At 34.9% G+C, this 26,645-nt stretch overlaps 1 protein-coding gene across 1 annotated transcript; it reads left to right on the top strand.

Moving 5' to 3' along the window:
• Nucleotides 1-484: 484 nt before the first annotated feature.
• On the top strand, nucleotides 485-18,545 carry LOC119046181 (arylacetamide deacetylase-like). The gene is made up of 5 exons (XM_037141130.2): nucleotides 485-727; nucleotides 4,798-5,020; nucleotides 7,244-7,313; nucleotides 8,404-8,575; nucleotides 14,248-18,545. Exons 1-5 carry the CDS (start codon nucleotides 593-595, stop codon nucleotides 14,842-14,844), a joined length of 1,197 nt encoding a protein of 398 aa, XP_036997025.2. The 5' UTR covers nucleotides 485-592; the 3' UTR covers nucleotides 14,845-18,545.
• Nucleotides 18,546-26,645: the final 8,100 nt, after the last annotated feature.

Here is a 26,645-nt window from a genome sequence, read left to right as displayed (position 1 = left end):
CCACCTGGGGTACAGGGTAAGTGCTCAAGAACTATTAGCTATCTGCACGATTACTGTATAATTCTAACATAATTAGTACTACTTACTGATATAATTATAGCAGGACAGTAAAATGTTATAAAAATGCATGTGAGCATATTCATTTTTACTTTGTAAAAGTTTAAAGATACTTGTTTATAAATACTTGTTTTCCTCCCTCTGAGGAAATACTTTAAAAACACTTCTTTTCCTCCCTCTGGGATCTGTTATTTGAAGCATATACAAGGTTTCTTTTTTTTATTTTAGAAATTTTTTTTAAAGTATTCTGCACCTAGTAATTATGCAATGAACTGACTGCCTAGCAACATCATTAAAAAAGCTGGAAGTGACAAAACTTGCCATCAATAAACGCCCTATGTTCCCAAAGACCTTGGCACTTGCACTGTTTATTTCTGAACAGCCAATGAAACGCCACACTGAACAATGGAATCTGTGTCCAGGAAGTTAGATAACACTTTATGGTAGGGCCAAACACTGGGCATAAAATTTCAGTCTCTGAAAATTGCATTGTATTTGCTGCGCTGCTAAGCAGCCAGGGCAGAAGGGAAGCACCATGGGAAGAAAGACTCTTGTGCTGCTGCTGGGGGTGCTCGGAGCGTACTATGTATACACGCCTCTCCCGGACAATATCGAGGAGCCGTGGAGACTAGTCTGGCTGAGTGTACAGTTTAGAACTCTACAAAATTTGGTAAGTATAGAATCTTATTGACTCAATATTTGACAGTTGAACCAAGAGAGAATACCTGTTTTATGTTTTTCACGGTTTCCACCCTCTTGGTAGTTTTGCTCTTTAAGTTGCTGGTTTTAAAACCTTTTTTCATGTTTTAATTATTGCTTAACGCAGACCACTAACAGAATGAATATGGAGGGAGTAGTCAAGGAGTTTTGGTTTTAAATATTAAAGGACAAAATGAGCTGGCTGAGAAAAACGGTCTTACTGTGAGTTTCATCTCATGAACATTGCAGGAATAAAGTGTGTTAAAGTATGAACACCAGAAAATGGCAGGATTGAACAATACTGTGATTAATGACAGAATGCTATGCAATAATCTTGTATTCAAACATGAAAATGAATTTTTACTGAGATAGGTGGAAACCTTTACCAGTGGGTAAAGGTCATGGAAATGGGATAGGTGTGCTTTCCAGTAGACAGAAGAACTGCTGAGGTAGCCCGGCAGCTGCCCATGGCCCGCAAAGACCTGTGGTTCTTTTCTAATAATGCTAATTGCTCAGCAATCAAGCCACTGGTTATCTTCTTTAATCTCCTCTGCAGCAAATTGCCTGTTAAAAAAAAAGATAATTCAAGGTCAATTAGCCTGAGTAATAAAACATTTGGCTTTTTGCTTCTTTCCTGGCCTTTTTTAAAAAAAGGTGTTGTAACTCTCTTTTGTCATTTCAAGTGGCTCTGAACAAGTGCAATATACAGGGTCTGACACAAATAATGCCAATTTTTTTAAGATTTTATTTATTCATTTTAGAGAAAGGTGAAGAGAAGGAGAATGAGAGGGAAAGGATTATAAATGTGTGGTTACCTCTCACGCTCCCTGTACCAGGGACCTGCCTCTCAACCCAGGCATGTGCCCTGATTGAGAATCGAACTGGCAACCCCATGGTTTGCGGCCTGCGCTCAATCCACTGAGCTATACCAGCCAGGGCCAAATAATGCCAATTTTTAATACAAAATCATTAGCATGTAATTCTGTAACATAATAATATTACACTTAAGCACATTATATGACATTTTAGGTGAAATGTTCAAATTTTGTCTAAAATGTTAATTTTGTTTTATTGTTTTTATTTGTTATTATTTTTATTAGTTATGCATATATACCTACATACACATATTTATACACACATACACTTTTTTGCATCATTTTCTCTCTGTACTTTTTCATCTTTCTCTACATTTTTCCTTCCTTCCATTTGTTTCTGTAGTTTCAATTATATATAATATTTTGAGTTTCTTTTAATTTGGAATTTGTTTCTGAAATTACTTTGTCTTTTTTTCTGAGTTCTACCAACATTAGTTTTTAATTTTCTCATCTTTTGACTAGCAATCACCTCCAATTACCTACCTATATCTTCCTTGAATATGTGGATTTTTGCTTTGTGATATTATTGCTTCTTATGTTATTTTAAAATTTATTTTACAATAATGTGTAATATATTTTATTCACTTTGCAGTGACTTTTTTCCAGTTTGTTTTCTTCATCTGTTGGAGACTTACTATTTTTCTTAGAGTACCCAGCATATACTGTAATACCAAGTATTAGATATACTTGCAATATCCAAGTATGGTACCCAATACACTGCAATAGTGCCCTGCAGTATTTTAAAGGTACCAGTACCTGGCATGAATATTAAATATACAACTATTGTATTATTTCCATTTGAATGAGGTTAATTTTCTTGGACAAACTATTTTAAGAATGTCCTGGGCAACAGAGGTAGGGTCAAGACTTTTTTGTCATTCAGTTCTCGTGCTTAAGGACTCTTATTGCTACTGCACACACACACAAACACACAGACACATACACACAGACACACACTTTTGAAAACGCTCACCTACTGAATTCTCCCCAGCCTTCCTGAACCTTCTGGTCCATCCCTGACTGCTGTTAGCACAGGGGACAGTCTGCCGGTGTTCTACTCCACTTTAGAAGTTCCTAACTCCCTTACCTCTGGACCTTCCTGGGTGGTTTGGGAGTTTCTTTAGCAACTTCTCTCTGGAATCAGGCTTTCTCGTGTGTCCTGCTCCTGGAGCCTTTGATCATGCAGAGGCCTTTTCATTCTTTGAATGAATATTTATGATCGTTTCCTTTCTTGCCTTTTCTCTTACCCTAGCACCATGGTTTTCTGTGCAATTCTGCAGGTTTTGCCTGCCTTCATCTGATACTGCACATAATTTATAGTTCATGGGTTTCCTGTGACTCTTAGTTCTTGGAAGAAATAACTTATCTGTAATTTTGATTTTTTAAAAATCAAATAACTGATCTGTTTTTTGTTCATTGATTTTTTTCTTTCTCTGCCTGCTCTCCTACAGATTAAAAACACAGAGATTTATCCAAAAACCTTCAATCCCATTTTTAAAGAAAAATAATAACTTGTTTGCTTAGTACATCAGCCTACCATATAATGGTATCTTTCCCAAAACTTTATAAAATTGATTATCTATTAAGCAGCTGAATCTTTTCTAATTCTTCTTCCCTACCAAAGAAAAAAACCTCGACACCTTTTTGCTTGAATTTAATGCCACCGGGTACTACTTTGTGCTTTATCAATCAATTTGAGCATAAAAGTAAAGAATGGTAATTCAAACTTTTAATAATTAATTCAGTGATGAAAATAAATGGAAGGCACTGAATGGAATTGCCAGCTGGCCTGCCATGCAGACTATCTCTGGAAACAGGAATATCAAACGCAGGTGCCGACTCTGAGAGTTAGATTGCTCAGCAGTATCAGAAAAGGACCCTAAGGCTCTACGTAGGCTTGGGAAGAAATCACTCCACAATCCGATAACACTGTCAGACTCACCTGTGTTCCGGATTACATGTGCTTGTGAAACGTGTTTTCTACCCTTAAACAAGATTGTAAAGTGCTCCTGAGTCGAGCTGAGACAGCTTGAAGCTTCCAAGCTTGACATTATTTTTCTAAATATTACTTTTATCATCTCCTCTTCTACTTTTTCTTCATTTTCGCCATTGATTCTCCCAGCCCTGCTTAGAGCTTCCATGCCTTCTCTTTGCTGCTATGGCCTCTCAGTGGTACCCTGGTTGGTCTCCAAAAGATGAATATTTTGAAGCCCAGCGATCACTTGAGTCTCTGAATTGCCAAATAACCACACTCTATATGCAAAGCTCTAACTTGGATGTAGTCAGTGGCACGGTTTCTCACCTTCGAATGAACAGAAATTTAATTATTTTTTTCCTTAACTGATAGATCTTTGTAGGACTAAGATACAAGAAACAATTTTGTCGATACATTGAAGAATATAAATTTCAAAGTCCGTCAGATTTTCCTTCTTTATCATTTGATCCTTCAAATTTACATCAAAAATTGATTTTGGCTTTAAAGTCAGTATAAAGAGAGTAAGCTGATACAAGATGATGTGTCCATTAAGCTGCTGGTCTACTTCAGCACACTTTACCAAAGGGAACATGGTCAAAGAAATTTTAAAACCGCGATTATTCAATTCAGAATGCAGGGACATTGGGCAATGGTTTTAGCACACTGGTGACTTTTTAGTCTTTTGTTTTATGTTTATTATTCTTCCTCGTAGAATTTAAAGACTTTTGAAATTATAAATGCATGTTAAAAATTCATACTTAGTATTTTCTTACATATTACAATTTCTGTTTTCATAACCAAATCCCTGTCCTTAATTTTTATAACATAGTACCTTTCTCTAACATTTAAAAAATATTTAAACCTAAACATTCTTTAATTCTTTGGAAATAAAATACTAGAGTCCAGTGATTTGCATTTTGAAGAAAGGACTTGTACTTGTTCTTAATTTAAAGCCAGAAGGCCCACTAAATTGGCATAAATTACTTTTGTGGGAAAAGTTTTGACAGCTACTCTATGTTAAAAGCTGTAGAAATTTTAAATTCTGAATCTTGATGTTTCCGTGTCATTCCGATTTACCTGTGACAAATGACATGGGGCCATGGGGAGCATGGATGCATACTTCTATGCTTATAAACAGCATTGGCATTTGCTGCTTGTAACCTGGTATTTGTTTTTCTTCTCTGCTTTTAGGCTCTGTTTGCTGAGCTATTGGGAATCAACCATTTCATGGAGACTTTAATGTTCTGCATGAGTTTTCGAGAAGTCCCACCCACATCTGATGAAAATGTCACTGTGATGGAGACAACTTTCAGCAATGTTCCCGTCCGTGTCTATATTCCAAACCAAAAGTCACAGGCACTGAGAAGGGGCGTATTTTATATTCACGGTGGCGGTTGGTGTTTAGGGAGTGCTGGTATGTGGCCCTTGTTACAGACTTTTGCTTATAATGAAGCATGCCTTTTATTAAGATATTTACTGTGATGTATCTGGTAAACATTATCACAGATAATGGAGCACTTCAGCCATCTGAAATTTATTTCTTTGGAGCTATGTTAGTTTACAAAATTATTTTAAATTTCTTTCTGAGAAGAAGGAATACTGAAAGCTATAGCAAATCTCAGATAAGAGGAAAAACCATTTCATGAATGCAGCAATTTACTATTAAAATTGTGAATTGCCAAAGTGATGGACTATTGTAATGAAGAGCAAAATGGAGTTGAGTAATGGATGAAAAATGAGGTAACGGATGGCGACTCCAGTCTCTCAACACACTTAGACAGAAAGGAAAGACAAGGTTTGGGTTAAAAAGCAGCACAGAGTTGATTAAGTACACTGTACTTTTTAAGTAAAATATATGTACATTTCAATTTGTTTTCCATATTTCTACAAATGTATCTAATATATATCTTTTTATTACATATGTATATTTTCCTTATGTATAAACACATATTTTATATTATATATGGAAGGAAATGAACATGGTTACAAGCCAAAGGTAAGGCAGTTAATAGAAGTATGTTGAAGAAGTTTGGGGAGGGGGAGCTAGAGAGTGGGAAGAAGTTTGCCTGACCTACAGGCTGTGGGAGGAAATTGGACTCTGTACAATGGCGAAGTAGTGACAACTCACACCAGGAGGAACATAACTTTCTATGCTGTTTTCTTTCCATATTTTCAGGAGAAAGGGGTATGAACGAGTATTGATGTAGATTTGAAATGTAAATTGGAACAGTAAAGTGTATAATCCAAACATTTTCTATAAATTCAGGCAGTAAAATCATCAGCTGGCAATGAAGTGATATTTTTCAGACAAAATCTGACTATGCCATGTCTCAATTATTTTCTGTGCATTCCTACTTCCCAAAGCAGTTCAGTTAAAAAGTCTTTCCATCAAGGTATACCTGAAGAGAGGGAGTATGTTCACCAAGGAAAAGGAGCTAAGTAAGAATAAACTCTGAAACAAAATAGTATTTATGCAATGTTTTCTCTTTTAACATTAAATAGGAGCATCAAAATATGTGCTTTAATCTAAAATGTAACCATGATTTCATACAGTAAATGTTAAATAAAAGTTTAAAACTTAGTGTGTATTTACATTTTAAGAATAGTCAGCACTCAACTTTAGAAACACCACAACAAAATATCTTCTCCTCTTTCCATGGCCCATAGGACCTGCCTTTTGAGACAACTTTTCACCCTAGTAATCTACTGGTAGTATTTTATGATCTCTCCCTCCTCTTGTTATTGGCCAATTCTATTTTATTTTCTTAAAGTGTTCTTATGTGCAAAATGGGGTACGTTTCCAAGCACAATAGCAAACATGTGTGACCCATCCCCACCCCATACATCTGGCCAAAAACACCCCAGAAAACACAGACCTTCTTGTCTGCCTAGAAAATATGAATACATGAATCAGGTGTCAGCTTTCCCTATTTCCATTTTACTCTTCCTTAACTTCCTCTGGCAGTTTTTGTGAAGTCTAACACTATTTCATTGGGTATTTTCTCTAGCTCTCCATTAAGGCAGCTACTATATTACATTATTGCTTTTCATTTCTATACCTCCCCTCCCTGCTCCTGTCTCCAGGAGACTGTGACTCCCTCAAAGTCAGGGAGGTATGTTTACGTTTTTTCTTTCAATACCAAACATCTGCCGATTAAAGGGAGCACAGACTAATCCTGAAGAGAGAGACTGGCTTAAATTATACAGTGTGAAATGTGGGGAAGGACAAGAAAATTGACCACACACTTGTAAAGGACTGCTGAGCAAAAGACTTCATTTTTGATAGCTATGATGAAATATTAGAAATATTTTCCCAGAACAATTTTTAAAGATTTTATTTATTTATTTTTAGAAAGAGAGTAAGGGAGGGAGAAAGAGAGGAAGAGAAATGCCGGTCTCTTGCCTCTCCCATGCTCCCCAACTGGGGACCTGGCCTGCACTACAGGACTGTGCCCTGACCAGGAACTGAACCAGCCTCCTTTTGTTTTGCATGATGACCCCCAACCAACTGAGCCACACTGGTCAGGGCATTCCCAGAATATTTTAATGACGAAAAAGGTGCAGCAGTAGGCCATTTGTGGAAAGAAATATCCATCAGTTTACTTGTCAGTCTCTGATTTCATTCTCTTTATTTCAGCTTGGGTTGTCTATGACTTGCTCTCAAGAGAAACAGTTAATAGACTTGATGCTGTTGTCGTTTCAACCAAGTAAGTGCACTATTGGTTTGTTTTGTTTGGCCAGGCCCTTTATGTAGTGAGCTGTCCTGGTGAATTTCTTGGTTACTCCAGGTTTATTTCAAATGAAAGTGAGGTGGTGAGAATTGAGAACATGAGCTTGACCATGGCCAGGGAAGAGACAGAGAGAAAAGAGTTGTATAGTTGGGTCAAGTGGGGATCAAAAACAGGTAGTCAAGAAATTGTTGTAACACAGGAAACTATTGAGTTTCATGGACAAAGGATCTTTGCTGGATTTCTAGCCCATTTTTAATTAACAGAGTGAATAAGAAGGACTTCCGAGTGAGAGAATCGGGCCCAAAGTTTTGTTTTTGAATTAATTGAGTGACTGTGTGCCAGTTAAATCTCTTTGTAGCTCCATTTTCTCATATGTAGACTGTTAAACATATAATTTTCTATATCTATAACTATATCTATAGATATATAGATACCTATCTATATCTTTAATTTCTATTTCTATAATTTTTGTATCAAAGAGTTGTTTCAAGAATTGGGTGTTAAAATACATTTAAAGCAATCAGTGTGGCATATTTCATGGTATGACCCTTCTTTAAAAGCAATTAGTCACTAAATAACATGGAAATATAGGCAAAATCTATTCTAAAAGTCATTCTAGATCAATAATCAATAATAGAAAATGAAAAAACATAGGAGTGACTGCTTTCCAACTTGATCAATAAATTATGTTGGAATATACTAATTTTTAAGATTTCTTTGATATTTATTGATTACAGATAAATAAAAATAAATGTAAGGAAAGAGTAATGATTATAAAGAATAACATTCTGGGAGAAGTTTACTTAATTATTACTTGTGATTTTTTTTCTGAAGTCTACTCCAAGTTTTTCATTCAAGCCTTTACTAGTGTAAAGATAATATTTGTAAAAATTTTTATATCAAGCATTGTCTTTAAAAATAATTCTGTCTTTGTATTCATTAGGATTCAAAATATGTTTAAATATTTTTACTTAAAAATTTACTTTTGATTTTAGTGTTACATACAGCATGAATGCATATTTTCATTAAAAATATTGACTTAACGAACATGTTTTCCTGCCCACAGTTACAGATTAGCACCTAAATATCATTTTCCCGATCAATTTGAAGATGTATATAATTCACTAAAGTGGTTCTTACACCAGGATGTTCTTGAAAAATATGGTGTAGATCCTAAAAGAATTGGAATTTCTGGAGACAGTGCTGGAGGGAATTTGGCTGCAGCAGTAACTCAGCAGGTATGCTGCTCAAATTTGTCTCATTATATAAAATATCCTACACATAAATGTATTTATTATTTAATATTTCAAATATTAAAATATCAGTGTAAATATATTGCTATATTAGAGTTACATAGAGATCATATCAGAGAAAATTAATATACCTTGTGCTTTCTATTTCTACCTCTTGCTGGATTTTTTAAATAAAATGATTAAATCCTCCTTATATATTGTTGGTTTAAACATAATGGATATGGTCAGGTAAGTAACATAGTGTTTTGTTATACTAGGGCATATACTTGTGTGAGCAATTTGTATAAGCAATGGCACCAACCACCGTAACTAAAGAATCAGATGATTTCAGTAGTCTTCAATAGAGTGTGCTAAAACTTGCATTAAGACTTGTTATCGGAATAATACAATTACCTATTGACAAAAATGTTATCAGGTTCATAAATATTATTTACTTAAAAAGAAACTATTATTTTCAAATATCAATTACTACACTATTTCTGTGACATTTTGCTAAAACTGGACACCTATTAACTATTGATTTTCAGTGCTATGTAATTAGTCTATAGATTATGAATAAAATTATTTTGATACTGGTTTATCTAACCTAAGAAATAAACTTGGCACTGATAGCTTAGAAACAATATTCCTATAAGAAAAATTCTAATATGTTTGCATATAAATCATCATAATTTAATAACTAATCATAATCATAAATAGTTCACATAAATTTATTGTGCAATAAAACAGACAATGTTTTTATTATTCATTTTCATACACACTTTAAAGTATATAAAGTTTGACTATTGATATTTTTAGGATAAACTTCTCACTATTTCCAGGTGAAGGAAAGATAAAAATCCTGTGATTTTTCTTAGTATACTACAGAACATGTATTTGTTATTCCCAGAAGTTGAGTTCTATATTGCTACTCATTGTCTTTCTGTGAGGCACCTCGATGCATTGCAAATAACAGGAGCCATGGATTTTTGAAGCTAAAGTAAGGTCCAGCTGTGACCTTGGACAAGCCACTTCAAGCACCAATTTCTTTTGACTGTGTTGCATAATTGGCCCTTTGTTGTATGCAGTTCTGTCATGGTGTATAAATTAATTCTGACCCATAATTATTAAAAATTGGCATAAGATACAATAATCTGAAATATATCAAAAAGTTCATAAGATATGAGAAATTTCTAGGCCAAAAGTTTTTTTAAAAGATAAAGAAAAAACCTGCAAAAAATACCCAGTACTCAATGTCCTCTTTACCCTAAAGGCTTATGGCACTCAAAAAAAAAAAAAGAAGAAGAAAAGAAAAAAAGTTTACAACCAAGATAAGTTTTGGAAGTCTTTCAGGGCTAGAGTTGAAGTCAAATATGAGGACAATCCTGAACTCACTTAACTTCAGGTTAAGTGAGGCCCTTAATAGAGGTGCTCTCAGGGCCAAGGGGAACCTGATGTAATACAAACGTCCCATGTGTTTTTTAATTGGAAGGTAATGCATATAAAGTTTTATTGTGGCTCTTACTGTACTTCTAAAGTTTTGTGCTAAGATACACACAACATAAAATTTTCTGTCATGACCATGAGGTGTATGATTTAGTGATATAAAACACACCTCATTGTTACACAACCTTGTGCATTTAGAGTCCTGCTTCTCATCACTTGGATGGTGGGAGATCTCAGGCCTTCACTTTAAATAAGAATGCTGCGAGTGACTGATACTCAGCTGTGCTTGACAGAATCCTACAAAAAGCCTCCCTGGAGAAATACAGTACCATCATTGACTTTAAATTGTTCCTACAAATATTTTTAGAAATTCAGTATCTAGCACAGAATAAAACATATCCAGGAAAACAAGTAAACAAAAAGCAATGAAGGAAAGCAAGCAGAATCAACACACAACAGAAAGCCACTTGGCCGTATTCAAATGCTACAGTTATTGGGCACAGAATATTAAACAACTACCCTACTTTCTTCAATCCATTCACAACTGGGATTGCAAATTTCAGCAGAAAAGTGGAGTCTTGAAAAAAACTAAAGTTCTAAAACTCAAAAATAAAATTGTCAATATCAAAACCTTTTTGAATTGCTTAACTGACTTTTACACAGCGGCAGATAATTTATAAACTGGAAGATGAGTCATATCCAATTCATATATAACTATGCAAAATGATGTATAGGGAGCCAAAAAGTTAACAAATACAAAAGAGAAGAAATATAGCAGATACAGTCTGCAAATCCAATAGAATTCTTGTTGTCATACAAGAAGTAGAGAAGAGAGAATGAGATAAAAGAATGTTTAAAAACAAAGTAGTACAGCATTTTGTAAAACTGATTAGTGATAACAAGCTACAGGTAAAAGAAGCTACCTGAATCCTAAGAATAATTTTTGAAAAGCTTAAAATTAAATCAATAACTAGAAAGGAATCTACATATAGACACGAGGAAAAGTGAGGAAGCCAGCAAAACAAAATGAAACAAAAAGAAACCAAACAATTTTAAAACAGAGGAAACAAAGTCACTTCACAGAAGTACAAGCCATAATGGCAGCCTACTTCTCAATATCAAAAATGTTAATCTAAGGTCAGCGGAAGGGTAGCATAAAAGTGCAGCACAAAATGACTTAACCTAATTCTGTGCCCCACAAAATTTTTACTTAAAAATAAAAGAGAAATAGACTTATTTGGTTAAAACTAAAAGGGCTCGCTATTAATGGAACACACTAAGGATGCTTGAAGTGAAGTGTTTTAGATGCAATGAGAATGCAGATAAAAGTTTAAGCTTCAAAAAGAAGCTAATAGCAAGAATGTGGTAAGATGTGGGTAAGTCTAATAAACTTGAATAATTTAAAATAATGAGATATATAGAATTAAAATATGAAAAAATCAAACTATAAGTTCAAGAGAGAGAAGAGAATAAATTTCAAGTCTTATAAGGTTTTTTTAAATCTAATAAGAAATAAAGATTTAGAATTATGTTTAAATAAGTTCATTAGTCTTAGAGATGTTAAGAGTACACATTTTGTCAATTAATATTCAACAAAGGGGACAGTAACATAAAATGGACTAAAGATAGCCTCTTCAACAAATGATATTGGAAGAACTGGACAGCTATGTACAAAAAATTGAAACTTGAGCACAGACTTATACCATACACCAAAATAAATTCAAGGTGGATAAAAGACTTAAATATAAGCCCGGACACCATTAAAGTCCTAGAGGAGAACATTGGCAGGAAAATCTCAGATATTTCATGAAGCAACATTTTTACTGATATGTCCGCTAGACCAAGGGACATAAAGGAAAGAATAAACAAATGGGATTTCATCAAAACAAAAAGCCTCTGTACAGCTAAAGAAAACAGTATTAAATTAAAAAGACAACCAACTGTATGGGAAAACATATTTGCCAATGATATCTCAGACAAAGGTTTAATCTCCAAAATATACAAAGAACTTACATGCCTCCACTCTAAGAAGACAACTAACCCAATTAAAAAGTGGGAAAAGGACTTGAACAGACACTTCCCCAAGGAGGACATACAGAAGATCCAGAGACACATGAAGAGATGCTCAATATGGTTAGCTATCAGAGAGATGCAAATTAAAAAACCACAATGAGATACCACTTTATACCAGTCAGGATGGCGATCATAAATAAAGCAACGAACAACAAATGTTGGAGAGGTTGTGGGGAAAAGGGGTCCTTAGTTCACTGTTGGTGGGAGTGCAGACTGGTACAACCATTATGGAAAACAGTATGGAATTTTCTCAGAAAAATAAAAATCGACCTGCCTTTTGACCCAGCAATTCCACTGCTAGGATTATATCCTAAGAACCCTAAAACACAAATTCAAAAGAACCTAAGCACCCCGATGTTCATAGCAGCACAATTGACAATAGCCAAGAGTTGGAAGCAACCTAGGTGCCCATCGGTAAATGAATGGATCCAAAAATTGTGGTACATATACACAATGGAATTCTATGCAGCAGAGAGAAAGAAGGAGCTACTACCCTTTGCAACAACATGGATGGAACTGGAAAGCATTGTGCTGAGTGAAATAGGCCAGGTGTTGAAAGACAAATACCATATGATCTCACCTTTAACAGGAAGCTAAACAACAAAACAGACAAGCAAGCAGAATAAAAACAAAGACACTGAAATAGAGAACAAGGGGACAGTGACCAGAGGGGAGAGGGGAGGGAATTTAAGGGGAAAAAAGGGGAGGGATCTGGAGGAACAAGTGTGAAGGACACAGGGATGAGAACTAAGGGGGGTGGAAATGGGAGGGAGGTGGGGAGCATGGGGCAGGGTGGGCTGGGATAGGAGAAATAGACAGAAAACTGTACTTGAAAAATAACTAAATAAAATTTTTCAAAAAAGAGTACACATTTTATGGCAATCAATTAAGGAATATAAACAAAGCATAACATAAACTACTAAAGGAGAAAATAGAATAATTAAAATCTTAACCAATTTGAAAGAAGGCAAAAATAGAAAAAAATAAATGAAAGAGGATGGAGAAAATAAGGCAGTAGATCACCAATTATTTCAGTAATTAAATATTTGGATTCTAAATGAGCTAACAATAGGGCCGAGATTGTCAAATTAAAAAAAATAAGTAAGCAGATTATTTAAAAGTAATTCATGGAAAATATATGTGCTTTGTAATAACATCTGAAAGAACTGATAGATTAAGATCACATTATTACAGATAAGGTTTAAATAACTAAGAAAGCACAACAACTCTAAATATGTATGGATTTAATTACATGGTATTAATACATGAAGAAAAGATTAACAAAACTACAGGAGAAAACACAAGTTTATGACCATATCAAGAAGTTTAAGAATACTTCTTTTAGTTAAGTAAGAGAACAAGTAGGCAAAAATAATTAGATAGATGACTGGAATAACAATCAATATATTTCACTCAGTGTAACAGGGAAATAGCAAATACACATCATCATTTTTAAAACTTGACCAAGTAGTGGGCCACAAATTTAGAATTTAAGTTGTACTACATTTGGACTCTTACTAAATGTAATATGGTGGGAAATCAATGAGAAAAAGACAAATAATATGTTCTTTGTATGGACATTTTAAAAAATACACTAAGGACCTATCAGTCACTCTTAAAAATGCATATATTTTATGTTCTCTATATTTAAAAGAAATTGCATTTTCTCCAAAACATATATGAGATAAGAAGAGAGACTGAAATAAACATCTGACTCAAGATTAAAAAAATAAAACAGAAAAGAGGGAAGAGAATAATGACAAGAACAGAAATCTCACGTTCAAAACAAGCTTAGCATAGGTATGAACAGAAACACAAAGTTAATTCTTTGAAAGGACTGATAGAATTTTAATTCTCTAAAAAGACAGAGGAGAAAAATCAAAGTTTAGTTACAAATGTCAGGATTTCATCGCATGGTCCGTTTTCCATATATATACATGAGGAAAGTAGTGCAGATCACTTGTTTACCTTTACAGTATTGAAGTGTAACACTGAGTCTTACATATAATATTGAAAACTGGAAAGTGCTTTGAGATATATTTTTATTGTTTCTGATTATCTTTTTGAAACTTTGAATTTATCTCATATCAACCTCATAAATGAAAGTATATACTATAAATGAAAATTATTTCAACAACTGACTTTAAATTATTTCGTAGCTCATAGATGACCCAGATGTCAAGATCAAACTCAAGACCCAGTCCTTAATTTATCCGGCCCTTCAGACTCTTGATATGGATTTACCATCCTATAGGGAGAACTCGCTGCTTCCAACTCTGTCCAGAGCACTCATGGTCAGGTTTTGGAGTGAATACTTTACCACAGACAGATCACTTGAAAAAGCCATGCTCTCCAATCAACATGCCCCCGTGGAATCAATCCATCTCTTCAAATTTGTTAATTGGAGTTCTCTGCTCCCAGAGACCTTTAAGAAAGGACATGTTTATAACAGTCCAACTCATGGTACTTCTGAGGTGTTTAAAAAGTTCCCAGGGTTTCTAGATGTGAGGGCAGCTCCCTTGTTGGCTGATGACAATAAGTTACATAGTTTGCCTGTGACCTATGTCATCACCTGCCAATATGACGTCTTAAGAGATGATGGAATCATGTATGTCACTCGACTTCAGAAGGCTGGAATTAGGGTGACCCATCAGCACATTGAGGATGGATTCCATGGAGCAATTTCCCACCTTAACTTTAAAATTGGACATAGAATCAAAAATCATTATCTGAGTTGGCTAAATGAAAATCTATAGTAAAAACATAGTTATCAAACTACATAAGCCTCAAAATAAGAAAGAAGTTAGTGATAATCAAAAGGTTTTGTTTCCATTGATTATGTTAGTCACCTATGAACTTTCAAGGGTCCTCAGAGCCATTGTGGTGTTATTTTTTGATAACTTAATGGAATCTTTTCTACTCTTTATTCTAAATGCTGTTTACTCACTTCTGCACCTTTGAAAATGTTACTTTCTTATATATTTTTTCTTCCTACTAAAGTGTCTAAGAATCATTTGTATTAACTTGGGTGTCCTAGCACAGTAATAGGCTTGCTTGCATTAAGAAATAAACTTTGTAGTAATAGACAAATGGCATTACATTGAGGCAAATGCTTTGAAAAACAGTTTGCACATAGGTCACATTACTGCCGAAAAGGATGTTTCAAGGCTCCAGATCCACACCAGTGACAGCTCTGGCGTTTCACAAGCCAGACGTGTTTGCTTAAAATTTTTTCTCAACAGTAAATATTTTTAAGCAATAAAAAAACAAGGTGGTTAACTAAAGCTATGATAAATGAGTGACTGTTTATTTTTTAAACACTTTAGAATAAACAATGTCATGTTTATTCTAAACATGTGTGGAAATGTAGGAGGAACTCCAGCCTTCAGAACCCTCCCTTCTGCCGTGGATGGTAAATAAGCCGTCCCAGACACAATCTTGCTGCTCCGGTGGGAAGGCGGGTGGCAATTCCCTCTAGTGGAGAACTCCCTGGGCCTTTCTCCCAAATGGCTTTTATTGGGAATGGTATGTGTAGGTGTATGCAGCACACATGTATCAATGTCAAAAAGGCTATAGTCATACAAAAACAGGTATTATCTGTAGACAACAATTGAAGGAACACAAGAGATGTCATAAGTCAGGGTCTGTTAGTTGAGCTGACACCACAGGCTCTTTACCGTGTATTTCATGAGATAAGGAGTTTATTCCTCATGCCTTGAACTTGAACATCCAGTTTATATCACCAGGGCTATACAAAAAAAAGCAGAGCAAGCTTCAAAGGATACAATGTATTTCTCAGGCCTGGTTCCCATAGGAACCCTTGGTATTAGAGTTCAGTCACACCTGCCACCTGCATTTTTACCTGGTTTTCCAGGGAGACTTGCCAGCCCCTTTCAGGTCTTGCTCTCACTGGGCTACAGTCTCAGAAACCACACAGAGCAGTCCCCAACACGGAAATAAAATGAATATCAAAAAAACTCTTTTGTTTTGGGAAAACAAGTTTGGACAACTTACAGATTTCAAGACAATATAAAGCTACTGTAATCAAGATAGTATGATATTTCAATGAAGATACAAAAATAGATTATACAATAAAGTCCAGGAAGCAACTCATATATATATAGAGGCAATTTTTATATGAAGTTGCCAAAGTAATTTAATGCCAAAAGTATATTTTAAATGGTGGTTGAACATTTGAATATTCGTATAAAAAAACTTCTTAACCCTGACCTTTACTTACATCACTTCACAATCAAAAATGAGCTGAAAACCAATCATTGATCTGAATATAAAAGCCTAAATTTTAAAACTTCTAAAAGAAATTTTTAGATTGGATTACATTTTCCTTTAACTGTCACATCACGTAAGCTATTGTACTGTAAAGCCAAGTGTGTGAGTAATTTCTAGTATTATACAAAAAAAAACTAACAGTGTCTTAAGGCTGATTTAGTATACATAATTTTATGAAAATTTGATAGCATTGTAATATGTGTATCTGAATATTTCATGAAGAAAGCAGGACACTTGATGTTTTTGTAAATCTTAATTGGAAATTATATTCAGGCAGCTATTTTCAATTCGGTCATTTTTTTCTACTTTGAAAAAATAAGTTGGGCACATTTTAACACCTAAAAATGCATTCTACCAATATGGAGTCAAATGGAGATGCATGAGCTGAGACAGTTCCTGGAGCAGTCACTAAAACAAGACACTAGAAGAGCCTGTATTGAAAACTTTATAAGAAGTGACAATTTCAATTTTCTATAGCAGATTAGAAAACAAATTTAAAAAATAATAAAGTTGATAGCATTTATAGACATATTAGCAAAGTCATAATTTTCATAAGTGCTTTTTCAATGGTTAAAAAATCAACATATTTCTTTACGTGAAAACAATTAAATGTTCAAGAAATTTTTATAATTTTTTAAACATTACCTGAGCTCATAACTTTGGATACTAGAAAATAGTTTAGATTCTTACATAAAAAGGCAAATCATTTTAGATGGAGATGTGATAAAACTATATATGCACTTATACATTATACATGGTACATACATTTATTATAATTATGGTGCTTGTATTTGAAAATTATGAAGACTAAAAATAGCTTTAAAAAGTATTTTAATTAAGCCATCAAATAATTATATGGATAGTGCAAAATATTTGTGCTAATCAGTTACAAATATCAGTTAACCAAACATCAGTTAACTAAAAAATTTTTTAAATGCAAGCACTTTTAGTTGTAGGTGATTTTTGCAGTATAAGAAACATTGCCCAATTAATACTTAAGTATATTCTGTCTCAAGAACAATGACAAAACAAACACTCCTAGTTCACAAAACAAAAAAAATAGTTGTCAACTTACAACTAAAAAATTCAAAAAATGTGAAGTCAAGACATGGATATATTTGAATATTTTACATCCACCAAAGAAAGATATTAACTAGTTATGAAAAAAATTATAATGACAAAGTGCTCTAGTTATGCTTGCTAGGTCAAGATCCCAGATTTAATGGAAATTTAAAACAAAGGATGTCTCCCTATGACTTCGTTCCCCTGTGTGATACACACTGACAGTGTTTGGACAAGCTTTGTAAAGATGATTATGAAAAGTAGTTGGTAGTTGGTGCTTTTGAATTGTTTAGTATATAAGTGGAAATGTTATAACTCATTGCCAATTTATGCCTCTATTGAAATGAATAGAAAACAATGAGTAATGGGGGAAGATGGGGACAACTGTAATTGAACAACAATAAAAATCTTTTTAAAAAAGAATACAATGGGTTTAATCATCTTGTGTTCTTTAAAAATGCTCATTGGTGAGTCATTAAAGAGGTTTACAAAAGACTTATTATACTGTGTAAGACTTTCTTGAAAGAAAAGCAATGTTTGCTAAATGTACAATTATGACAGGTAAAGAATAGCAGTATGACTTATTTTCTCATATGAATGAGCTAATACTAAAGGTCCAAATAAAGCTTATCCTGCAAACTTAGCTAGACAGATGCAGAATTTTGTATTGAAATTTACTCTTTTTTTAATAAGTATCAGTGATAATAATTTTCACACATTGATTCAATATACAGAAGATGTTAATGTACAATTAATTGACAGAATTACATAAATTGGCTTCAAAAAGAAATAGTGAACATGCAGAAGATATTGATATAAAGATACTTTACAATGTAGTCACAACTCTTAATTTATTGTTAATTGTGTTGACACAAGTGGTTTTGAATTTATTTACATTGGGCAGATACTATTTTAAAACAGTTATATTTTTGCTTTAAAGTCAAATCAATCATTTTTTACAAGGTAAGGCAATTTGTCAATATGGGTGGATGTGAATATTAAGGGAAATGATTTTTTGATGGTTGATTCAGTTATTGGAAAATTTTTCAGTTTGCTTATAAAACTTTGGGTATGTGCTTCCAGAGTTTCAATCACAATTTCATAAAGGCTTTGTACAAAAATATATTATTACTTAATTTTCATGTTGATTATCATGTATTACTAAAGTTAATTTAAGCTATTTTTACTTTTTATTAATGTTCATTCTAGAAAATGTTAAATTACATATGTATTTTGTATCTGTAGCTCACATATTTCTAATGAAAAGCACTGATATAGATTACTTTTAATTTGTTTTTATTATGTGGGGACTTTAGCAGAAAGTTTAACATTTTTTTCTTTAAACTAGTTATGAATAATATGACTTCATTTTGTTGGAAGGTATGTGGGAGTTTCAAATAATTTAGTTATCTTTGGCTAGGAAAAGACACTTGGAGTGCATTTTACATGTTCACTTATATGTTTAGAAATATCTTCATATATATTTTACTGTACTACTGATATTGGAAAGTTTTATTTTATGAATAGTTGCAATTTATTAGAAGAGGTATTAGAGATACTAAAAAGAAAAACATTTTTTAAAAAGAGGTTTAATTTCCTTGTCTGCAAGAGAGATGTTATGATTCCCTTAGAGTTAAAGAAAAAAGCCATTTACTGTACAAACCTGCACTGAAAAGCTATTGGGCGTCAACCTCTAAGTGTGGGATTGGGCATATAGCCACGAGGCCAGTTCTCAGCGTGAAATCTCTGTTGTTAGAGAAGAACAGAGATCAATTAAACATGACATATGCTTTGAGAGAAATATATCTGTAAGTGTGTGGGTGCATGGGTCACACTTCAGCTTGCTTGGATGCTCTCTTTGGTGAGACAGAGACGTTAACTTACATCAAAAACCCCATTGACCTTACCGCGTTTTCTAAACCACAGAGCTTGCCATACTCAGGAAATTGCAAAGAGAGCTGATGACATCGGCTGTGTCTTTAGCCTTGCATAAGCATGCACAGTCTTGGCCCTCAGAGGCTGTGTATGACAGCTGAAAATCCTAACTGTGGGAAAGAAGCTCCCCAAGGTTGTGCTGTCTGTCCTGCCGCCCTGTGGGCCAGTCCACAAAGGACGTAGCCAGTTCTTCACTCCAAAGCCCACAGTTCTCCCCTGCTTCCTGTTATACAACTGGTGCTCCTGCCAAGTTGAGGCACTGCATTGCAGTATTAATGATGGCCATCTTTCTCATGACTTGCAGGCACACATCATGATTATGTCAGGGTTGGCCTTGTGTCTTTTTGCAATAAATATCACTTTAGTTAAATTCCCTTGGTCCATCAATAACTAATGAGAGCCCATTTGATAACAGATTGCTTAGAGTCAAGCTATTTTTCCTAGATAGGGTGAGAAGATTGAGGGGAGTAAGTGCAACCACTTTCATAATGGTCTCTCTCTATGAGACCTTTTATAGTAGTCACAATATTTCAGGTTTCTGAGCAGATTTCTGAATCCTTGCAAAGATATGTAGTAATTGAAATGCTTAGATGAATTCAGTGAGAATCATATACACTTATATCACAATGATTTCTAAGCATGTGAGAAAAGTTAAAAAGATATTTCAATATTAGCAACTAATTGGGTCACAGTGAATAGGATCCTAGATTTTAGATATTGCTTAAATTCTGGAAGCATTGTCAAAACATTATGGAAACTTATTCACACCTATAAGATTAGACAAGATACATACCTCCTGACTGGGTGAGAGTTTCTTTGAATATGAATGAAATTGGATATCAGAAATAAGTCAAGAATTTACTTTACCAAGAAGCTCTTATGTCAGTATTTTTACAGTGTAGTGGAGGGTGGCTCTGGTGTGCAATTATTTTTATTTCCTTTCTTTTTTGGTGCACACAAGGGGTTCTCTAGTATGCAGATCTACATTAGGAAAAAATGTCCTTTTCCTAGTGAGCAACATTCTTTCCTAGCATACTTGCCCTATGCACCATGCTTCTTTATGCTCAACATTTGCTCACAGGTAAGGAGGGAGAATTTTCTCATCAATTCACTCTTGGAAGCATACCTTGCTTAAATCTTACATAATGTGTAGTATTTAAAAAGGACAGGGTAATCCATGCAGACAATGGGAAAAATAATCAACAAAAAACTTTTTAGATTCGTGCAAAAGCTGCATTCCTTTAGTGCACAGAATTTCACTAAGAACACGTTGTGTATTTTCTCCATTCGTTAAAGGACTAATAATTCATTTTTAGTCAAGGTGCAGGAGGTTTTGATTCTCATTAGTCACTATGCCTTCACTCACCTACACTTTCTGCACTGTACAAACTTGGCCTTTTTTATGTGACCCCCAGTTTGCTGGGGCAGTTCCTAGGGTTCATGCATTAAATTGCTGTCCTTCATATTCCAATCCAGCAGTTTAGGAAACAGCCAGGAGTAAATTTTTTTAAATGGGGTAGGTTAAGTCAGATCCATCTGGGCTTCAATTTACATCGTGATCCTTTCTCATGGTAAAGTTAACAAGAGTATTTTGTACAGCAATAATAATATTAGCTACAACATTAGGATTTATTGAGGACCTCCTGGATGTCAAGAGCTATACTTAGTTCTTTATTAGTAGCTTAATTCAAACAGTGCTAGTAGACATGAATTAACATGCTTTTATCTTAATGAAATAATTGCATCAAGAATAATCTAAGAAATTCACCTTTGATCATGCAGCTAGTCATTAGGTAATTTTCAATTACATCTTTCAAATGATAAGCGTAATGTAGACATCATATTTTTTAAACAATAAGCGCCTTTATTACAGAAACTATTAAACAGAGAGGGCTTATTTCGTTTTCTGTACCTTGATCTTACTCAGAACTCCAGCTTCTCAATTGCTAGCACATTGGAAAATTTTGAAATTGAACTGGCCTTCACGTGATGAATGCCAGAGTGCAATGCACCCTGCTAGGTTTCCAGCTGAGATCCACTGATCTTAGCTTTCTTTTTTCATACGGCTTTTGAATTCCTTTCTTCTTTCCTGGGGTTGTGTAGATGAAACATAGAGACTGGTTAGATAGAATTCACTAGGGCTTCCCCCTCAGACAGTGAAACTCATCAAGTGGACAACCTACTCAAAATTGTAATATTTGAAAATGTTCGCATACACGCATGATTGGGAGAACCTGTTATGGTGCAGTCTTGGAAGGAGAATAAGCAGCTGATGACAAAGAATGACAGAAGTGGATCAGAACTTTATCTTCTGTTTCTTTTGTGGAGTAAAACCTTAGTAAGCAGGAGGGCACCACAAATGGTTGTCCTTTGGGCACTGGCGACTGTCATATTGCAGCTGTCATAAGTGAACAAAAAACAGCAGCAGCAACCACTAAAACTTTTACGCTGTGAGGAGAAGCAGCATTTTATTTATTCCTTTAATTTTTTATTGCTGTTCAATTACAATTGTTTGCATTCTCTCCCCACCACTCCCCCCTACCCCAGCCACCCCCACCTCCCTCCCCAGCCACCCCCACCTCCCTCCCCAATCCCAACCACCCTTGGTTTTGTCCATGTGTCATTTATTGTTGTTCCTGACAACCCTTCTCCCCTTCCCGCCTTATCCACTCCCACCTCCCCTCTGGTTACTGTCAGTTTGTTCTTAATTTCAAAGTCTCTGGTTATATTTCGCTTGCTTGTTTGTTTTGTTGATTAGGTTCCACTTATAGGTGAGATCATATGGTATTTGTCTTTCACTGCCTGGCTTATTTCACTTAGTATAATGCTCTCCAGATCCATCCATGTGATCACAAAGGGTAGGAGCTCCTTTTTTCTATCTGCTGTGTAGTATTCTATCACGTAACTATACCATAGTTTTCTGATCCATTCATTCACTGATGGGCACTTAGGTTGGAGCAACAGCACTTTGAATGAAAGTTACAGTTTATGAAACATTTATCTACTATACTTACTACTGTAATATTACTGATCTCTGGTGTTCTTTAAATTATAATATATATATATATTTTTTAAATGTGTTGATCATAGCAAAATAAATGAAAGAAAGAGGAGAGGGAAATGTGGTAGGTGATCTCAAACATTTTCCCTTTGGCCTCAAGCTGTCATTTATTTCTATCCAATATCTTCTCCTTACTGTCAAATAATAAGACGAAGACTATATATTATATTTATCTATATCTATCAATATTTACATATATCTATCTATGATCCAGCTAATGCTGTGTTCATTGCTGGGTAGACAAGAAATTCAGCCCTGGCTGATGTAGCTCAGTGGATTGAGTCCTGGCCTGCAAACTAAAGGGTCATGAGTTCAATTCCCAATCAGGCCACATGCCTGGGTTGCAGGCCAAGTCCCCAGCTGGGAGCGTGAGAGGCAACCACACATTGTTTCCCTCTCTCTTTTCTTCCTCCCTTCCCTTCTCTCTAAAAATAAAATAAATATACGCTTTAAAAATAAAGAAATTCACTGAGTCATTTCCTGAGTAGAAAAATAAAACATTTTAAAGTATTAAACAGTGAAGTGTTTTGTATTGTTGTTGACACTACTACAGATGTGCCCCATATTTTCCCCTTTTGCAACCCTCCAGCCGGCTCCTGCCCACCCCTCCGGTGCTTCCTCACACTGTTGTCTGTGTCCATGGACTATACATACATGCAGACATGATCTCTGGCTAATCTCTTTCAGTCCCCTTCATGGCCTTCACCTCTGAGATCTATCAGTCTCTTCTGTGTATCTATGCCTCTTTGTTCATCAGTTAATTTTGTTCATTAGCCTCCACATACGAGTAAGATCATTTAGTATTTATCTTACTCTGACCAGCTCATTTCACTTAGCATAATAGTCTCCAGGTCCATCCATGCTATCACCAAGGGAAAGAGTTCCTTCTTTTTTATTGCCACAGACCATTCCATTGTGTAAATGCACCATGTCTTTTTTATCCACTCCACTGATGAACACTTGGGCTGTTAAAAGGAAATAGATATATTTATTTCAGAGAGTGGAAAACCAAAGTCCACAGCAATAATATAATTCCTTCTTATTCATTGCTGTATACTCAGCACTTACCCCTATGTCTATCATATAATAGGTCCCCAATAAATATGTATTAAATGAATAATTGAAAACAATAAAAAAGCAAAGGGATATAGTCCAAATTGGCTGTGGTAGTTAAGGACTGAAAACCAACTCTCCATGAGATGCGGATGAGTCCATCTCTCTGTACACGGTAGGTAAAACAAGTCCCACTGATCATTAGTAAGTGAGGAGTCTTCAGTTGGATTCAGGTCAGAGTTTTTCAAATTTTGCGGTTGTTCAAGAGCATTAATGTCAAGAGAGTTCTAGTAAAATACAGCATTCAGTTTTGATTTTCTTTGGGGCAAGTACTGCTGTAACTTGAAATTGTTACTTTTATAGGACCTACCTTCCATGCAAGAATTCCCTTGACAACATAGAAAAAGGTGGGTAGCCAGATTTCCCCCCTGATTTTCTAGAAAGTAAAACAGTGAGAAAAAAGGCTTACACTAGTGTCAGCAGAATTACCTTAAGGACACACCTAGGATGTTTTCATTTCTAATATTATTTGGTGAGTTACTTAACATTGTGTAAATACAGATTATCTACATATTAACCAAGATTGATTTCTTTAAATAATAAGTTATACATTAATCTGAGAAATGTACTTTAAAAACTGGACTTACAAAGCTTGCTTCAGTGCCTTTTATTTTACAAGTTTCTTAATCTTTCTCCAGTGTACCAAACAATGGATATTTCTAAGACTTGACTCTAAGTTACCTTTGCAACAAAGTTTTCCATTAATGTTTCCAAACTTCTCCACTCACTGTGTAGCACTTAAGATATTCAATTTCTGTATAAATATTTGGCTTTTATTAAAGATATAAGAAAAAAGAGATGCATGTATCATTAAAAATATTTCAAATCACCGTTTGAATCCCTTTGCTTTCCTGTCTTCTAAGGTTAATGTCCTTCCACTATTTTCCAGATTCTTTGAGAATTAAAACACTCTTCTGCAAGTTGGTGCTGCACATATATTTATCCAATGACTATCTGAAGATACAATCACGTGGTCAGATTTAACAGAACCTACCCAAGTAGAGTACTGTCTGCTACAAAGTGCACACTGACACTTGAGCTCTTACCAGCCACACTGCCCGTTGATACTTGCTACAGCACAACCTGGTGTGCTAATGAGGAACTCTGCTGCTGGGAGGTTAGAAAATAGACGGGTTTGCCCGTTGTCTATTTAGTTGCAGCACTGAAGTGTAATACTATCTTGCTGAAGAAACAGTCAAGTTACGGTGTGGGGAAAAAATCCTTCTACTTTTGATATTAGCAGTTCTCAAAGCATGTTATATTTATAAACCATTTTTAGATAATGTTGAGGAACAACGGAAAATAATGCTGTTTAATGCTGTTATAAAACCTGCATCATATTTAATAAGTGAAAGTACTTATTAACCAAGAGAGCCATGTTTTCTAGAATTCCAGTTTTTGTTTAAGTTCTAAATGCTTTTGGCTTCTTATCGAATTTTGCTGATATATTAAATATATCTCTGAATGATCTCAGAGCAGACCACTGAAAGATGACCAAGGTGGCATTTGGATTATATTTCTAAAATGATTGATTTCAGTAGGAGTAGAGTTAAAGCATTTTGTGTTTGTCGTTTTACTTTCTCTACTAATGGGAATTTCAAAATTTTATGCAAAAGTCAATAGTCATGTTTGAGCATGTTTAGACAATATTGGATTGGCTTGTATAAGAAAAATAAATACTTGTTATGCTGCAGTCTTTACATTTTTCTTTTAATTATATATCCTATAGATGTTTCCATATCACATGTCAATCCTCCTCATTCCTTGTGTACTGCATGGGATTCATTTTGTGTGTAAGCCATAGTTTAATCAGGGCTACTTAGGTGGAAACTGTTTTTAAAAAAATGAAATGATAATACATGTAAAACATTTAGAGTTTTTGTTTTGTCTATAATAAAGCCATGAAGTCATTTTTAAAATAATTCTTCGAATTATTGCAAAAAATGCACTATAACAATTTCCATTCTTATCAACAGGTCATGATGATATCTGTCTCATAGGCACCTCCATAAAGTATGTTGTTAGTTTTTTGGATTTTGTTTTTCTAATATAAGAAATAAATTGTCGTAGTAATATAACGAGGGGCCCCATCCCTAGAAATGGGGGAGGGGTTAAGCTGCAGCACGCATGCATCACCTGGCAAACAGGACCATGTGTGCTGAACCATAAAGGATTCTGGGGGAGTTCATCTAACAGGAGCAGAGGGAAACACCACTTCCTTTTTTGGATCTCCCCTTCTTCCTGCCTGAGGACTGGAGGTCCTGGGCCCTGGACATTAGCAAAGGTAAGAAAGAAGGGGAGAAGGCTCCAGTCTGTCAGTGGTAGGTCCAGTACCTTTCCGGAGAGTGACCCTGAAGATGGCCCACATGCTGTGCATGTCAAGTGTCACCAGCATGCTTCCGCCAAGGGCTGAAAGCGCAGGCCCGTGAGCAGCGCTGGAAGAGGACAGCGCTGCAAGTAGGACGAGGCCAAGAGGCACAGGCTCTGAAAGGTGCCTGAAGCTAGCGGGGACAGAGGATGACAGGGTGATTTTTCTTTGGACCAAAGATTTTGTGCCTTTCTCAGTTGCGCAGATTTCTGTTCTTGCATTATTTTCACCTTGAATCTATGTAGCAGTTGTGATGCCAAATACTTAAATTGACTTTTTTGACTGTCTTTGGAGTTTCCCCTGGTAGGCACCCAGGGATAGGGTCCCTCTACTGGTTGGGTTCTGTAACACAATTATATATTAAAGAAATCTGTGAACCACTTCATTACAGGATAGTGACAGCTTATTTTAGCCAGACAAAAGCAACAATTGAACTTCATTAGTCTGCAATCACTTGACAATTATAGAAATATTGAATCATTATGTTGTACACTGAAATTAATATGTTATGTGTCAGTTATACAGCAGTATTAAATTTAATTAAATTAAAGTTGGTTGAATGAATTCTTGAGGTTGACAAAAAGCCAACATGAGAAAATAGCTTTAAGTATGAGTGGCTTAACTAGATGACACAACAATGTATATGTGTGTGTGCATATGTGTGTAAACACATATACATGTTCATATACATAGATCGGCTCATAGCAATAAATATTTTTTAAATAATT

Source organism: Artibeus jamaicensis, unplaced genomic scaffold (assembly GCF_021234435.1).
Source record: "Artibeus jamaicensis isolate MK-2021 breed Jamaican fruit bat unplaced genomic scaffold, CSHL_Jam_final scaffold_474, whole genome shotgun sequence".
Classification (NCBI taxonomy): Eukaryota; Metazoa; Chordata; class Mammalia; order Chiroptera; family Phyllostomidae; genus Artibeus; species Artibeus jamaicensis.
This window is presented reverse-complemented; position numbering and strand designations above follow the sequence as displayed.